At 41.6% G+C, this 18,003-nt stretch overlaps 1 protein-coding gene across 2 annotated transcripts in view; it reads right to left on the reverse strand.

Annotated features, from left to right (window-relative positions):
- Window positions 1–3,207, reverse strand: part of LOC113450864 (killer cell lectin-like receptor subfamily B member 1B allele B) — a 46,118-nt gene extending 42,911 nt beyond the window's left edge. Inside the window, exon 1 of one of the 2 annotated variants that reach the window (XM_087923406.1) lies at window positions 2,585–3,207. In XM_087923406.1, the coding sequence (XP_087779532.1) occupies window positions 2,585–2,666 (82 nt within the window). In that variant the 5' untranslated portion in view covers window positions 2,667–3,207. The remainder of the gene's footprint in view (window positions 1–2,584) is intronic. The other variant, XM_087923407.1, reaches the window with a different exon arrangement.
- Between the last annotated feature and the right edge of the window lie 14,796 nt (window positions 3,208–18,003).

Consider the following 18,003-nt stretch of genomic DNA (forward strand, 5'->3'; position numbering starts at 1 on the left):
TACTAGTTATGGAGCATTCTTAGAGACAGCCAATGAATGAGTTGTGGGTGCTCCATCACTGGAGGTTTTTAAGAAGAGATTAGACAGCCATTTGTTTGAAATGGCATAGCGTCTCCTGCTTAAGCAGGGGGCAGGACTAGAAGATGGTCCCTTCTCACACTGTTATTTTGTTATCATGCTGAAAATAAATATAGAATTTAACTGGTAAGAAACCTGATCAAAAGAGAAATTGGGCACTTCCGGCTTGTGGTGCTTCGGTGCAGGCAGGAATCCGTGACTGTGCACGGTCTCTGCCTGTGTTCACTGCCTGAGTGCCCCGAGCCATTTGGCTTCGGGGCTAAGCCACCTTTGTAGAAGGTGGTGAAGACTGGGGGGGTTCTGGCAGGGACGAGAGACATCGCATCTCTCTTCCCTAGCTGGCTAAATCTCCCTCTCCGATGGCAGCTGAGCGGCGGTCTCTAATGGCCGCCACTTAGAAGAGCTCAGCCGGGAAAAGAAAGCGCTGGAGGAGTTTGTGAAGAAATGAAAGTAATTTTGCTGACTGGGACAAAGGAACAGTGAAAGTATCCTGGTATTTAACACCTACTAAAGACACATTGTTCCCAGACTGAGTAAGCAGCGAATGGATATCAAAGGGAAAACTTTTTTTCTTTTCACTCTCCTTCCAAACGGAACAGCTTTGAGAGAAATCGGAAACCCGCATTGAAGGTATGCTAAATGCTAAAGACTATGCTAATGCCAAAGGGATATGGATTTCTAAATATTTAAAGAAATTTTTTTCTTTTGCTGTGAGTGGGAAGGGAGAGGAAAAAAATTGAAGTAGAATTTGAAAATAAGGAGCAGACGGCCTAGAATTTTAAAGAGCCATTTGAACATTAATAAGACTTCAAAAAGACATATTTTAATTGGAATTTGTGATTTAATAGCAACCCCAGAAAAAGAAATGTAAGAAGGGAAAAAGTGCTAAATGAAATAGTTTATCTGGATTGTTTGGTGACTTTGCATCTTTTGGGAAACTTTTTTTCTTTGTTTAAAAACACTCGGGTGGTTGTTTTGGGAAAATTCTTTCCTCTTTATAATGGCATCACCCTTGGATGAATCTAAAACTGAATACCTAAAATATAGAAAGAAAGAACAAGACTGGAAAGATACTTTGGATATTCTTTTTCAATCTCTAGAAATGGCGGTGCATTCCTATGGAGAATTGATTGCGCAGCAGGATAATTGGGACAAAGAAGAAACCATCTTTGATGAACATGTGATTCTATTGGGGGAGAATAAGGAAGAGGAAAAAGGAAAAGGGATTTTAAAACCTAAAAAAACAACCAAAAAAGATAAAAATGAGTTGAAGGGTGGATATAAGGTTAGAAAACAACAGGAAGGGGGAAAGCACAAGAAGAAAAGGGAGGTGGAGAGACAAAGGGGTAAAAAGGGTAAGGAAAAGAATAAGCAAGGGAGAAAGGAAGGGGTGAGAAGTCTCAACGATGGGAAGCAAGATTTAAAGAAACAAAATTTATTTAGAGAGAATGGGTAAATTTAATTGAAAAAGGGATTCTGTAAGGTACATAAGATTGTGTTATTATAGGCATTTATAGAATAAAATGTTTAAGATATAAATAAGTATTAATAGGCATGATTAAAATGGTTTTGACGGGGGTACTAGCTATATTATATATTTATAAATTTGTCTCTTTGTTATTGTCGTTCTTTCTTTTTTCTTTTTCTCTTTATATAATATATTGTGTGACTTTAGGATGTGCTAAACAGAATCCCAATACAAGTTATGTGTGATATTAAGTATTATTAGGTTAGGGGAAAGAGTTAAAGGCGTCATACTCCAATTAGTGTACAGGAGAGGTTTTGTTTAAAGAGAAAAAATGAATGGATAGTTGAGAACAGACAAAGAATGATAAGTATTATAACTTGAACTGAGATAAGTAGAATAAAACTAAGAGAGTTAAAAAAAGGAAGAAGCTATATAGAAAATGGAAAACGGTAATAAGATATGGAATGATATATAAAAGGAACATGATTTTTGAGGGGGCGTCTGTACGATGAGTTTTAACCCGGGATCAAGCAACTTTCAGAAAAGATGTTTTAGGTTTTCATGTTTTATGTCTTGTTTGTTTTTGTATTGGAAGGGAATAATGAAAATGTATAAGACAGATGGATATAAAAAATGTATACAATCTAAACTTAAAGAGATATAATTTGAATAAATAGAAGGAAAGGAAGTAATAAAGAGAAGTTTGGGATAAGATATGAAGATGAACAGATAAGGTAAATATATATATCAAATTGTGTTTGTTTCGAAATGTGATAACTTGGAATAATTCTGTCTTTAAATAAGATGTTGTATTGTTTTTTTTAGAAAAAAAAGTTCTTATGTCATTATATTTTATGTTTTGTTTGTCTGTGTATTGTTTTGGAAAATCAATAAAATTTGTTTAAAAAAAAAAAGAGAGAAATTGGCAATTACATTCTTTCCCTTATTGTTGAGATCCCCCAAGAAGATATTTGCACTGTGCGTATCAAAACTATCCACTTAGAAGCCCCCAATGACTATAAATAAGGCATAGTTTACCTTTTAGAGGAGATTGCTTGAGTCTCTTTTGCCTTCTGTTTGGCCGGTAATTGAAGTACAAGTTGCAATCTTCTTCCTTCATTGTTCCTCCAGCTACTAGTTTAATCTGAAGGAGGAAGAGCACTTTTGTTCCAACTCTTCTTGGTATGAGCAGCAGCCCCAACCACCGCTTTCTGGAGGTGGGCCACAAGATCGCACAGGAAGTGCCGAGACCAGCGAGGAACCAGTCAGCTCTGTTTCCAAGGCTTCCTACACTTTCATTTATCAAAATCTAAGGTACATTTCTGTTTCGAAGGCAGCCGTTTCATTTATCAGACAGGAATTTCAGTCTTCAGCAAAAGAGGAATTTCAGTCTTCAGCAACAGATCAAGGCAACCGATCCTTTCTCCTTTCGAGTTGTCCTTCTCATTTCTCCTCCAAATAGTTTCTCATTGCACAGCCTTCAGAAATCTTCATTTTGATTTATTATTTAACTCAATCAACAATCAACATTACACCAAATCTTAATATTTGTTTTGAGGTCCTGTACACTGGACTAGCCAGAAAGAGGGCTGAGAAAACATCCATACACCCCTCACATTCTGGATCTAAACTGTTTCAACTTCCCCCCTCAGGATGCCACTATAGGGCATTGCATGCCAAAACAACTAGTCACAAAGATATTTTCTGCCATGCCATCACCGAATTCCTACAGCACTGGCTTATGCCTAAAGATAGTTACCCACGTACAGTAGAAGGCTGAGTTGCTATTCTGTTCTCATCTTTCCTACTATCTTCTCCTATTGGTATCTTATGATTTATCACTTGTTGTTGTTTGTGGCCCCAGATTTAGACAGTGAAGAGGTTGGGGAGGAACATGGGTCAGTCCTGGAGTCTGGGGAAGGCTCTGGCGAGTGCTCTGCATCGGAGGCAGAGATGGGGCTAGGATCGTCTGACAGTTATCATCTGCCTTCGGAGTCAGACATCAGTGGGGCAGAAGAACAGCTGGAGCCTGTTCCCAGTGTGTGCATGCACAGGGCTGCCAGGAGAAGGGAACAGTTAAGGAACAAGGGTCGACTTGGGAGTAAAGACTCAGGTGGATGGTGAATGGCCCCTCTCATAGGGAATAAAGAGGGGCAAAAGGGGAGTGGTGTTTGCAGGAGTCAATTAGTTCAATTCATTAGGGTGAAGATCTGTTCCTGACTTCTTGTCAAGGATTGTCTGCTACAGAGTGGCGTGTGGAAGATATCAGCCAGGCAGCTCTCCAAGCCTGATAAAGGTCTGTAGTTGTGAAAACTCTTTAAAAGACTGTTGGCCGGGACTTTGCTGGAGAGGCGTTCACTGTAAATTAAATAAAACGGGGTTTATCGGGACAAGGAGTCGGCTTCGTGCTTTTGGGAAGCCTAGGTCAGAACAGTTGTTTGTATCTTATGATTTATGATCTAAGTCTTATCACTTTATTATTTGTATGTAACTGAAAGCTTTCAAACCGGGTACAAATTCCTTTTGTGTCCAATCGAACTTGGCCAGTAAAGAAAATTCAAGTTCCAAATAAGAAATAACAATTACATTGATAAACATAGCCAACATATCTTCCACATCCTAGCTTCCCCACAACAACCCTGTGAGCTAGGTTGGAATGAGTGACTGGCCCAAAGTCGCCCAGATGGCATTCATGACTAAGGTGGGACTTAAACTCATGGTCTCCCGCTTTCTAACTGGTTGCATTAACCACTAAACCAATCTGGTTGTCTGAAGTCTCATCTAAGTGGCCCCAAAGTCAAGTCCCTCCAGCTGGCCAAGAAGCTATCATACAAATTTCATTTAGTCTCTTCAATGATAGCTTGGGATACATATCTACTGAATTTTTGGAAACCACAAATGGAATTTTCAACCCTCGTTTATAGAGATGCCATTAGAGCAGAGCAGGTTTGAATATGAAATTCTTCTTCCCCGGTTCCAGGCCAGCTGGTCTAAATGTCTATGAAAATGTCTATTCACAATCATCCAGTCACAGTTGATCCCAAAGGTGCTTTTTTGCAAAAGGCTACTGGGCTTTCTTGTGTTTTTTTTTTTTTTTTTTTTGGAAAACAGTTCACTCCTCATCCAAGAAGCTTCTTCAGTTCTACCTGGGGAAAAAAAGTTAGAACTGAAGAAGCTTCTTGGATGAGAAGCAAAACATTTCAAAAGTGGGGGTGGGGAAACCAAGAAAGTCCAATTGCCTTTTGCAAAAAAAATCACCTTTGGGACCACCTGGCCTACGTTGCTTATCACAAGATGAGCTGATTGGATTGTTTTCTCGGTCTTTGAGCCTCCTCTCAAGAGCTTGTTTTTCACCTCAAATCACAAGGCTTTTGGTACAATGTCCTTTGGACAGATGAAACCAAAGTGGAGATATTTGGCCATAATGTAGAGTTCCATGTTTGGCGAAAGCCAAACGTAGCGTATCAGCACAAATGTCTCATATCAACCATCATAAAATATAATTTGAACCTAGTCGTTTGTGCCTTGAGAACTCTAGGTTGTTCAACAATTCATATGTTTGTTTTCTTGGCTGGGAAGAGGTAACAAAAGAGATTAGTTGGCAGCTTATCTCATAAGCCACATCTTGGCCCTAGGAGGAGAAAACCTGGGAAGCAGCATTTCAAATCATTCCAAAATTAAATGATTAATTCTCTAAAAATGGGGAAATTCCACTTGCAGTCTCCAGGATTCTGTGTTTACCCACCTACACAATTAAAGAGACTTTCCTGGAATCTGTGTTGTCTTTCTATGAGGCTGGACAGATACCTTGGATATCTAAGACCAAGGGAGATGCCACATTGGAAGGCTAATACAGTCCTTCATTAAAAAGCAGCTCTACTATCATTTATATCTCTTGTGGTTAGCATGCAGGATTTTCATCAGTGTAAGAGCATTTCCTTGTGGTTTCACACTTGCAGATGGTGAAAAAAGAGCTCACATTTCCTATGCAGCCCGAAGACCAAACTATAATTTGATGCACTCCATTTTGAAAGGATGAAGGGTTAATGACATTAAACCAATCTTCTTTGTGGCCCACAAAGAAGGATTTGTCTTTTTTGTTTTTGCTGATTAGATATAAAGTTTTATTTGTTGTTTACTACTATTTATGTAGTGTAAGGTCTGGCAGTACACTTAAGCCAAAAATGAACCAAAACAAAGAGTTAAACGGAGGCTTGCAAATCAAAGAAAGCAGACTTTATTTTTTATAACAGTTAAAGTTCTGGATAAGAAATTCCTAGCATATCACAAGAGACATGGGAGGAAAATTCTACAAAATACAGAAAGATGTCCTATCCTTTTTATACATGCAAAAGTCTTTGTTCTTAGTTCTCTAATTACCTTGTAAATCTCTAGTCATGTCATCTAACTAAGATTTACATCTTCCTGCAACAGACAGGTTCTTTTGACTGTTATCTTTTCTCCCATTGTCTCCCTAATTGATCATTTGAGGAGCACACTTCAAAGGTGGGGATTACTCTGTGAGGTTACATTCCCAGAAGATGCCAGGGTGAGATGTGTCAATCCAAGAAAACAGATGGATTCAGATTGATTTAGAGGGGAGAACCATATGCCTTGATAGGAGAAGGATGTAATTTATTTATTATTTTTGTCAATTGATTACAAGATAATAGGTATAAGTAAAAACATAGTTATGAATAAACGGATACATATAAGAAAAAAAAATAAAAGAAACAATAGGACAGGGACGGTAGGCACGTTGGTGCACTTATGCACGCCCCCTACAGATCTCTTAGGAAAGGGGTAAGGTCAATAGTAGACAGTCTAAGGTTAAAGTTTTTGGGGTTTGGGGAAGAAAGCACAGAGTCAGGTAGAGTATTCCAGACATTGACCAATCTGTTGCTGATGTCGTATTTCCTGCAATCAAGTTTGGTGCAGTTAACCTTGAGTTTGTATCTATTGTTTGCTCTTGTGTTGTTATCGCTGAAGCTGAAGTATTCATTGACAGGTAAGTCATTGCAATGTATGATTTTATATGCCATACTAAGATCAGACTGAAGATGGTGTAATTCAAGGTTTTCTAGGTCTAGAATTTCAAGTCTGGTGGCATAAGGTATTCCCCAAAGAGTAGAGGAGTGGAGAACTCTTCTTGTGAAATATTTCTGGACTTTCTCAACTGTATTAATATCAGATACATAATGTGGGTTCCAGACTGATGAGCTGTATTCGAGTATTGGTCTAGCAAATGTTTTGTATGCTCTAGTTATTAGTGTAATACTACCAGAGAAAAAGCTACGTAACATTAGGTTAACAACTCTTAAGGCCTTTTTGGCTATGTAGTTACAGTGGGCTCTAGCACTTAGGTCATTAGAGATGAATACGCCAAGATCCTTGACAGAATTTAGATCATCAACAAGGTCTTGACTATTCAGACTGTATTTTATTTTCTGATTTTTTTTTGCCAATATGTAGGACAGAGTGTTTATTTGTTGAGATTTGAAGTTGCCATTGTTTGACCATTCTGATACATAGTCAAGGTCTTTCTGAAGGGTAGCAGTATTGTCTGTGGTGTTGAGTAGCTTTACATCATCAGCGAAGAGAATGCAGTTGCCCTTGATATGATCACAGAGGTCATTTATGTAGAGAATGAAAAGAGTTGGTCCTAGAACACTGCCTTGGGGGACGCCACTGTTGACAAGTACAGAATTTGATAGAAGTGAAGGGTTAAGGAAATCTTTTTTTTACAACAGCAAGATAACAAATGCCTATAGAGTAACTTTCTATTTAATGCTATAATATATTCTATGACATTTCTATTTATTATTATTATTCCCTTCAGTAGTACAAGCCAAGAAGCATAATTTTTCTTTTCTTTTTTTGAAAAAGATTTTATTTTTTTTAAGACAAACATATACAAACAAAACATAAAAACCATCTTCCATCTTATATACATACTGTCAGCTTTGAAATTCAGCTGCCACATTTTTTTTAAGGGAGTTGGAGGAGTTGAGAAGTTCAAGGTTATTCTGTATGGCGTATTAGGAAATTCCAGTGGCAGTTAATTGGTTCTCGCGATTTATGAAGTGTAGAAGTGGGAGGAGAGAAGGTGGTTTAAAAAGCTCTGAATAATTGTCAAATCTGTCACAATCTGCTGTTTGAGATTAATATAATTGTCCTCCTTAAGTGTACTACATCTTGGTGTAATGTGTATCCCTAATTACTTAACCTTTTTGTGACCTGTATTTCTAAAACTTCTTCCAACTCTTTCTTTCGTCTTGCTAACATATTTTTTGTTAATATCTTTGTTTTATCTTTATTTATTTTCAAACCTGCTACTTTTCCATGTTCTTCTATCTTTTCTATTAGTTTAGGTGTTGTTTCCTGTTGCAATGACGAGGCAACAGGAAAGGTGTTGAGGTCGAGGTGTTTGATCATGATCACATGAATCATGATGACTTTATTGGAGTCTAGTCTTGTATTTATACACATTTTTAGTAATCCTCTAACATTGTTTAACTTTGGTTGTTGCTCAACCTTTGTTACTGTCTAGCATAGTAATTAACACAATTAATTATCTCTAGTTAAAGTCTAACACGTTTAGTCCCTCTCTCTAATCCTTCTTTGCATTTAGTGATTTTGTTTGCCTGAGTTCTATTTACTTTTGTCCTTATCTGAGGTTTGCCACCAAGATAATGACCTTCCTGCAATTACAACTCTACATATCCTGGTTTTTTATTTTAAATGGAGGATTCAAAGATTTATGAATGTATCGCAACTGTAAAGGAGTTAAAGAAGAGGAAGTAGAACGAAACAATGCAAACAAATTTGGAATACATTGAATAAAACAACAGGTTACAATTAGTACAATAATAATAATTATAACATAAAAGAAAAACTGTCTGAGCCAAGACCAATCAGGGAGCCAATTGGTTAGCCACTCAAAAGTGAGTACTGAGCATGGATATTATTTTGAATGTAGGATTGTAAATTGGCAAGCTCATCCTCAATAGTTTTATTCAATGAATGAAAATAACAGCACATCCACGGTGTCCAACTAATGTACAGAACCCTCCTTGATGGGCTAAAAGATAGTCTATGGCAAAATGCTGCTGTAAGACATCTTGATTTAAGTCTTCTATTTCATGCTGCAAATCACGAATAATAGCAGCAGTAGCATTGATGGATTTTTCAAGTCTGCAGGTGAGACCAAGAATAGATCATCTGTTTTCTTGAGCAATTATGCCAGGATAAGAGCCTAGGGTAATGACTCCTGTAACGGCGCCTGCCAATGCATGGCCAAATGTAGAACCAGAAGACAATTGTGTGTCAATAATAACTTCATCATTACATGTAGGCCCCAGAGAGGAACGCCGCTGTCGAATTGATGGGATTGTACCTATTTGAACAGGTAGAGTAAAATAACCTATAACTGCACATTGATAATTCTGAGGATGCACATTGGTGGCATATTTATCAAAAAAGAACCACATATTAGGATCTTTAAGCTGCCATCCAGCGCATATCGATCCTGTATTAGAGTGATCAGAGGCATTAAAAATAGGAAAATTGTCAGGATACATATCAGGAGCTATATTAAGTCCATACAAAGAAGAATTAAAGGTACCTGACAATCAATAGTTAGAACAATAACTATAATTCCCTAGTTTTTTTAATATGTGCTGAGCAGCATCATAATCAGACCAATTATGAAGCCAAGTGTGTTTAGCGTGACAACAGAAACACAGACCCCTTGTAAATTGACTAATTTTCAAGTAATGCCAACGGACAGAATTCAATTGCATTGGGGGTTTAGAAAATAGCCAGGAGTGTGAAATAGATTGTAGTTGTGAGACAATAAATGTAGAAGACACGATCAAGTTAGGGGTAAAAGAAATTTGACCAAATGCCATTGGGGGCTCATAGTATAAAGTAATATTTGTGCTAGGAGTCATAAACATATATTGTGCATGATGAACCCACAAATTAGGGTTAAGACGAACCACAGAAGTGTCATTTTGAGCAGAAACACCATTAACCATAAACAAGAAAATACAAAGTAAAATTGTAACAGAATTAGCAGTAATAATAGCAAAAACAGCAGCAACAAGATTTTCAGGAGTCTGAGGTAATGAGGCCTGTTGCAGTTGTTGTTGAGTTTGATATGTAGTAGATTTAACCTGTCCCCAAGTGATGGGTTGCGGGCGCTTCGACTTTGGAAGCCGAACTTCTGTGTTCAGATGAAGATTGAAATCCAGAATCAGGTTGTGAAGGCCCTGATGCCATGCCATGATACGGACAAACACAGCGCACTGGAACTCACACTGCTTGTCCAGTAGAAGGATCTTCCATGGCAGCATAACCACAACTCCAGGTGATCAGCGGTGTAGGGCCTTTCCAGGTTGGATCTGGAGCTTGGCGATACTTTACCAAAGGCCTTGCTAAAGATTCAGTAATTCGAAAATGTAAATTAACAGGTGAGTCTGCAAGAGAATCTAAAAAGGTTAAATAATTCCAAGTATATAATCCTACAGCAATGAGATTTTGAATCTTTCGCAGATGGTAAGGGCCAGACTCAGTTTGTAATTGTTTTTGAAGCAATGCCTTAAAGGTACGATGAGCTCGCTCAACTACAGCTTGACCCTGAGAGTTGTAAGGAATTCCGTGTACCAAAGTAATATTCCATTTTTGACAAAAGGTTTGAAATTCCTTACTAATATAAGCTGGGCCTGTTGTGGAGCGGCGGAGATACGAGGCTGAGCCAGAGCGTTTGTTTAAAAGAGGCTTTATTCAGGTGAATAAAGGGTTGCCGCTAACTCGACAGATCAGCTGCCGGCAACAGCTGATGCCGTTTGACAGCTCCTTTTATAGCCAGCTGTCAAACAGCATCAGCCAATGGGAGCGGTTGGCGCTCCCGCTCGAACTGCGGACCTGGTTGGGAACTCCAGCCAGTTCTATAGACACAACACTCCTTTCCCCCGGCCAGGAGCATGCGTAGTCCCGCAAATAGGCCGGTCGCCTACGATGGCGGCAGGACCGCCGGAGTTCAGGAAAGTCTCTGGCTAGAGCGAAGTCCTCAGCCCCGGGGAGCGTCTCAGAGACTGCAGAAGAGCGGGTTCGGTCTGCAAGGCCCTGCGGTGGATCAGGTAGGCTTCTCCGTTCGGTTCGTTTCTGGCGCGTCATTCGGCCGGGGCGGTAGACCGGCTCGCTCGGTTGTAAGTCTAAAGTCCTTCGTCGGTAGACCGGGCCTGGTAGGGAGTTCTCGGTGTCTCTCGGGTAGATCGGGCCCAGCGGTGAGCTTTCGCCGTCGTCTGAGTAGATCGGGTCTGGCAGGGAGCTCTCAGCGTTGGCGGGGTAGATCGGGCCCTGCAGGGAGCTCTCTGCGTCGGCGGGGTAGATTGGGCCCTGCAGGGAACTCTCGGCTGGGTAGATCGGTCCCGGCAGGGAGCCTTCGGTGCTGGCTGGTTGGGCTGAGTAGACCGGCCCCTTGGCGGTTGTCGGGTAGGCTGGATCATTGGTGCTTGCTGGGTAGATCGGGTCACTTGGCTGGATGCGGAAGCCATCAGTTGTGCCTCTCCACCTTCTCAGCTGGTCCACGTGCCTGCGCCACAAGCGTCCACCTTCTAGGAGGACTCTGTAGGATCTTGGCCCTGCAACTGACACAACCTGTCCAGGTACCCACAGTGGGTCCCCTGCATAATTCCTGGCGTATACCAGGTCATGCAGGGCAAAGTCCCTGACCAAACTGTCAGATCCCAGGGGGTGTCTGGGCTGTAATGGGGATGTAGCTTGTCCAAGATGGTCCTAAGACACCTCCCCATTAATAGTTCAGCAGGAGATTTATTTGTAGAGGTACATGGGGTTGTATGCTGGCTTAGAAGATAACGTGACAGTTTGGAGTGCCAGTTTTCCTGGCCAAACCTAGCAAGTGCCTCTTTTACTGACCTGATTGCCCTTTCAGCCATCCCATTGCTAGCGGGGTGAAAAGGGGCTGTGAGAATGTGTCTGATACCTAAGTTGGCAGCGAACATACTAAACTCACAAGATGTGAACTGGGGGGCATTGTCAGACACCAGTGTGTCAGGGAGGCCATGGGTAACAAACAAACGGGTCAGAGCCTTAACAATTGCTTGAGTGGTTGTTGAAGGAAGTAGGGCCAAGTCTATCCATTTGGAATACGAGTCTACTACAACCAAGGTCCTTCCATGTACTGGTCCAGCCAGGTCGATGTGCAGGCGAGACCAAGGTCCCCCAGCACTTTCCCACCTGGTAGGAGTGGCTGCTGGTGGGGCAGGCCTGGTAGTTTGGCAAGGTTGGCACGAGCTTACCCAGCTGGAGATTTGGGCATCCATGCCTGGCCACCAAACGTAGCTGCGGGCCAGGGCCTTCATCCTCACGATGCCCGGGTGGCCTTTGTGAAGGACCTTTAGGATGGGTACACGGAGAGTGGCTGGGATGACCACCCTTGTCCCCCACAACAGACAACCCTGTAGGCTTGACAATTCTTGCTTGTGAATTTTGAAAGGAGTGAAATCAGAAGTGTATTGTGTTTCAGGCCACCCCCTTCCCACCCAGTCCAGAACCTGGGCAATTACCCTGTCTTTTTTTGAGTGCGTTGCAATGTCTTCAGCTGTAACAGGCAATTTAAGTTCATTTACCTCAAAAATGGCATGAATGGATGCTGGGTCTTCGACTGGAACTGGCAGGGGGCAGCGACTAAGGGCATCTGCGTGACTTAAGTTTTTTCCAGGGCGATGCACTAATTTATATGAATATGTGGCCAGGAACAGAGTCCACCTGGTCATCCTAGGTGATAGGACCTGTGGGGTTTGCTTGTCCCCTGACAAAAGTCCTAGGAGTGGTTTATGGTCAGTTATGAGTTCAAAGTGGTGCCCAAATAGAAATTCATGGAATTTTTTTTACTGCAGCTACTGCAGCCAAGGCCTCCTTATCAATATGGCTGTAGTTTCTTTCTGCAGCAGAGAAAGTCCTAGAGAAAAAGGCAATTGGTGCCTCAGAACCATTTGGGAGCCTGTGGCTCAGAACTGCCCCAATACCAAAGGGGGATGCATCAGTAGCCAGGACTAGGGGGCGTTGTTGATTAAATTGGATTAAAACTGCATCAGATGTTAGTAAGGATTTCACTGATTTGAAAGCATGGGCTTCCCTGGGTCCCCAATGCCAGGGGGATTCTTTGTCTAACAGTCTGTGTAAGGGCTCTGCAATGGATGCCTTGTGAGGAAGAAATGAAGCGTAAAAGTTCAGCAGCCCCAGAAAGGCTTAGAGTTCCGTCTTATTGGTTGGTGTGGGTGCCTCGTGGATAGCCCTGACTTTGGACTCAATTGGGTGAATGCCAGAGGCATCAATCCTGTACCCCAGAAAGTCCACTTGCTTAGTGGCGATGGTGCACTTCTCCCTTTTGAGTTTGAGGCCATGCTGCCTGAACCTGTCTAGGACTGCTCTAACCTTTGTATGAGCTGAGGTTTGTTAGCTGCTGAAACTAAAATGTCATCAAAGTAAGGGACTACCCCTGGAAGTCCTTGGAGGATCTTTTCCATGAGAGACTGGAAAATACCTGGGGCTACACTCACGCCAAATTGGAGGCGCTTGCATTTGAATGCTCCCCTATGGGTGACTATGGTTTGCAGCTCAGCTGTCTGATCATCAACAGGGAACTGTTGGTATGCCTGGGACATATCTAATTTGGCAAAGATGGTGCCAGGTTCGAAAGTGTGTAATAGGTGTTGGATCACAGGGACAGGGTATGCGCTGACCTGCAGAAAACGATTGAGGGTGGTCTTGTAATCAGCGCAGATTCTCACGCTGCCATCTTTTTTGAGTGGGGTGACTATGAGGGTCTCCCATTTGGCAAAATCAGTTGGCTCTAATACCCCTTGCTTTAGTAACTTACCTGATTCTAAATCTAATTTTGGATGGATGGCAAAGGGTATCCTGCGCGGCTTGAGGCGAATTGCCTGGGGGTCCACAGTGAAGGAGATGGGGGTGCCAGAATAGCAACCCAATTCATTGCTAAAGACATCAGAATAGTCTGTGAATAGGGTGTCTACTTCAGAGGTTGAGACAGCATGGATTCCAGTTATACTAAGGCCAAGGGAAGGGAACCAATCTAGTCCCAGCAGACTGGGGAGGGCACCATTAACAACCACCAAAGGCAAATGGCCTTTAAAACTTTGGAACTGAACTAAAAACTTGCCTTTCCCGAGGACAGGGATGTTCTTGCCCTGGTAGTCCCGTAGGGTCAGGTGGCATTTCTGGAGCTTCTTTCTTGAAATTCTGGGGTGAATCTTCTTCAGGGTCTCCCAGGAGATGATTGAAAGCGCAGATCCCGTGTCCACCTCCATTCTGCAAGGCTTACCTTCTAAGAAAACAAAAATACTTATTTTGTTAAAGGTTTTGGAAATGTGGTCTGCGTGGTAGCAAGTATAGCAATCTTCCACTTGCCTTTGGAAATTAGCAGTAGGTTGAGGTCTCTGAGGGAAGGTTCTCCCTGGTTGGCAGATTCTAGCTAGGTGGCTTTTCCTCTGACAGTTTAGACAAGTGGCATTCCTGAACCTGCAGGATGCTCTAAGGTGGGAACCCCCACAGCTCAGACAAATGGGAGGTTGCTTGGGGGTGAAGTTGTTCCTTTGCCCTGCTCCTTCTTGTGGGGGCTTTTGCTGCCTAAGGCGGTTTATGTCTGTTGTGCCTATGGGGTCTTCTTCTAGGGAAGCTTCCTCAGAGTGAATAGTGGAGCTGCCTGGCCTGATAGGAGTTCCTTGAATCTCAGCTGCTGATTGAGCAGAGAGCTCAGCAGCTTGGGCTTCTTCTATAGCTAAGGCCAGGGTTAAGTCTTTTTTGGCTAGCAAGCGTCTTTGAAGCCTAAGGTCCCTGACCCCACAGACAATCTGATCCAAGAGCATGTCTTCTAGGTAGTCTCTGAACTCACACTGTAAGGCAGCTGATCTCAGGGCTGCCATGTACTCACTAATTGACTCCCCCTCAGCCTGCCTTCTGGTTCTGAAGGCATGCCTCCTAGCTATCTGGGAGGGTTTAGGTGAGTAGTGATTGGAAAGAATCTCTTGGAGCTCTTCCCAAGGGATGTTTCTTACAGAGTGAGGGGCAACTAGTGCTGTAGCGGTGTCAAAAACCGCAGCCCCACAGTAACTGAGGAAGAAAGATTTTTTCCTGTGCTCAGCAGCGTCTGTTAGGTCAATAGCATCCAGGAAGTAGATAAACCGGTTTTTGTATGACTCCCACGTTTCTTCGGCTGGCTTGAAGGGTGGGAATGTCGGGTTGGTGTTCATCTTGAGGCGGCAGTGCCTGTCACCTCAGCTGCTGCGGCTTCGAAAATCGCGCTCTTAGAAGAGCGTTTTGCGGCTGCGCCTGTCAGGCGGCATCTGTCTCCTCGGCTGAGGAGGCTTTAAATTTTGCGCTCTTGGTGAGCGTCGGCGGCTGTGGCTTCAGCGCTCGGTGGCTTCGCTCTTTTTTCAGTGACCAGCTCTGCGATCGGACATCTGGTAGCCTCTTATTGTATTCCGCCCTCGTCGCCAGTGTTGTGGAGCGGCGGAGATACGAGGCTGAGCCAGAGCGTTCGTTTAAAAGAGGCTTTATTCAGGTGAATAAAGGGTTGCCGCGTCTGCCAGGCTAACTCGGCAGATCAGCTGGCGGCAACAGCTGATGCCGTTTGACAGCTCCTTTTATAGCCAGCTGTCAAACGGCATCAGCCAATGGGAGCAGTCGGCGCTCCCACTCGAACTGTGGACCTGGTTGGGAACTCCAGCCAGTTCTATAGACACAACAGGGCCATTATCAGTTTTCAACTGAGAAGGCCGACCCATTACAGCAAAATAGGATAGGCAATGAGAAATAACATCTGAAGTACATTCATGTTTTAAAACAGTAACCCAAAAGAAATGTGAATGAGTGTCAATAGATGTGTGAAGATAACAGTATGGCTTAAAGGTTGAAAATTGTGTTACATCCATTTGCCAAATTTGATTAGCTTGGATTCCTCGTGGGTTGACACCCACTGGAAAGGGAACTGCCAATTGCTGACAAGCTGGACAAGCACGGACAATATCCCGGGCTTGAGATAGTGAAATTTTAAATTGCTTTGCAAGTGACTTGGCATTTTGATGAAAATAAGAACGGCTATCAACAGGGTCAAGGAATAAACATGCAACATCCTTTAAGGATTCATCTGCCTTCCGATTTCCTTCAGTCAAGGCATTAGTAAAGGGAGTATGACTCCGAATGTGTTCTACATACAAGGAATACAAACGAGTTTCCAAACTATTCTTTAAAGATAAAAACAAGGATAACAAATTCTTATCCAAAGAGAGAGAACAATAAGAAAAGGGAAGAGATTGCATAGCTAAATACACATACTAAGTATCAACAATCAAGTTAATAGGTTGGTCACTGAACAATTGTAAAGCTAAAATCACAGCAGCCAGCTCAGCAAGTTGAGCTGAAGTCTGAGTGGCAGTAAATTTAGAATACCATTGTTGTTGAATCTGCCAGACGACCACACCTGTTGTTGGTGAGTCATCAGTAAAAACTGTAAGAGCTTTAGAAATAGGATTTCGCACAAAAATGGAAGAAAAGGCTGGATTTAAAGTAGTAGTAACCATTATTCTAGGATCCTTGGGTAAAGAATATAATAAGTTTTCCACATATTGAGAAAAGGCTATCTGATATGATTCTGAAATCATCATCAAATGCTCATGTTCAACTTTTGTATGAGTGAAAGCTATGCTAATGAGATCCTGTCCTGTAAGATGTAAGGCTCGTTTACGACCTTTGATAATCAAATTCTCTAATGCTGACTTGATAAAGATAAATGTTTCTAGGCGGAGTCGCAGACAAATTAATCCATTCATGAATGTTGACTGCTTGTGAAGAGGCATTAGAATAAAGACATCCTGTGGGTAAGGGTGCAGTAGGAAGAATAGCTAAACAAAGTCCTATTGTTAAGGATGTTATCCTGTCCATATATCGATGCTTAAACTTATTCAATATTTCTTGAAGGCATGTTCTTTGAATGCTTTCAGTTAATACAATTAGATCTCCTGGTGATTGTGCTCCCTTCAAAGACTGAAATAAAGGCAACATATCACCAGTTGTAATGTAAAAGAATGGGCGTGCCCAATTAATAATGCCAAGTAATTTTTGCCATTGTACTAAGGTATACGATTTCTGTACTTGTAATTCAGGAAGAATTGGAATGGAGCAATTATGCAACATTCTATGTCCTAAGTAAGTATAAGGTTCTACCTTTTGAATTTTTTCTGAGACTATGTACAATCCTTGTTGTGCTACAATATCCATTAACTCTTTTAACAACAGATTCATCAAAATCTGGGACTGCTATCAATATATCATCCATATAATGATAGACTAAATAGGAAGGAAATTTATTCCTAAAGGGTTGAAGAGCATTATCCACACAATATTGACGAAGTGTAGGGTAATTAAGCATTCCCTGAGGCAACACGCACCAATGATATCGTTTTGTGGGCATGCTATTATTAAAAACTTCTGTTAAATCATGAAGGAAATGCCATTTCCCATTTTTCTTTTTTATAACAAAAACAGGAGTATTCCAAAGACTAGTAAAAAGTTCTATATGACAGCAGCCAATTGTTCTTGAACCAATTGTTGTAAAGCAGCAAGTTTTTCCCTTGATAATGGTCATGGTTCCACCCAAACCAGTGTATAACAGAGCCATTTAAGAAGAAGAGCCCTCATCAAGAATCAAATGAGCATTAAGAAGAGAAAGGATATCATGGCTCCAAATATTAGTATGAATATCTAGAATGTATGGTTGTGGGAAAAAAATTTTTTACCATCAGATGTTGTAACATTAATTTCTTGAACATTCTGCCAAGCAGCTGTAGAACCTCCTATTCCCCACAATGAAGAAACTGTTGTTTTTGGCCACTGTACTGGCCACTGTAAAGAGGAGATGACAGTAACATCAACTCCAGTATCCAATAACCCTTGAAATGGTTGTTTATTTAGTAAGAGAGAGGAGTTCAGCTGATGAAATAAGCCTACAGATAAAAAAAATTGGTCCAAATCCTGCATCCACAGAATTACCTATACCAGGATATGGAATTTCATATAGAAGAAGAAACAATTGAACAACAGAAGAATTACAAGGAACAACTTGAGGAAGATTCACCCAAATCTGAATCATGAGGATACCATTATAATCTGAACAGCCCTTTTTGTGTGCAGAAGAACGAGGCAAACTTAAGCCAACTAATCCTGAAGGAAGAAAACCTTTAAATTGAGATGGAACTATTTTAACTTCCAAAGGAAATTTAAACTCAATGACTTCTTGAGTGATTAAATCAATCCCAACACTACCAGCTGTGGCTGTGGGGGAGTGAGATAGACTGCTGGAGGAGTCAGGTAATATTTGCTTCCCATCTTCAGGAATCTTTGTATAACCA

This window comes from Pseudonaja textilis, chromosome 2 (assembly GCF_049901715.1).
Source record: "Pseudonaja textilis isolate UNSWEBS1 chromosome 2, rPseTex1.2, whole genome shotgun sequence".
Lineage (NCBI taxonomy): Eukaryota > Metazoa > Chordata > Lepidosauria > Squamata > Elapidae > Pseudonaja > Pseudonaja textilis.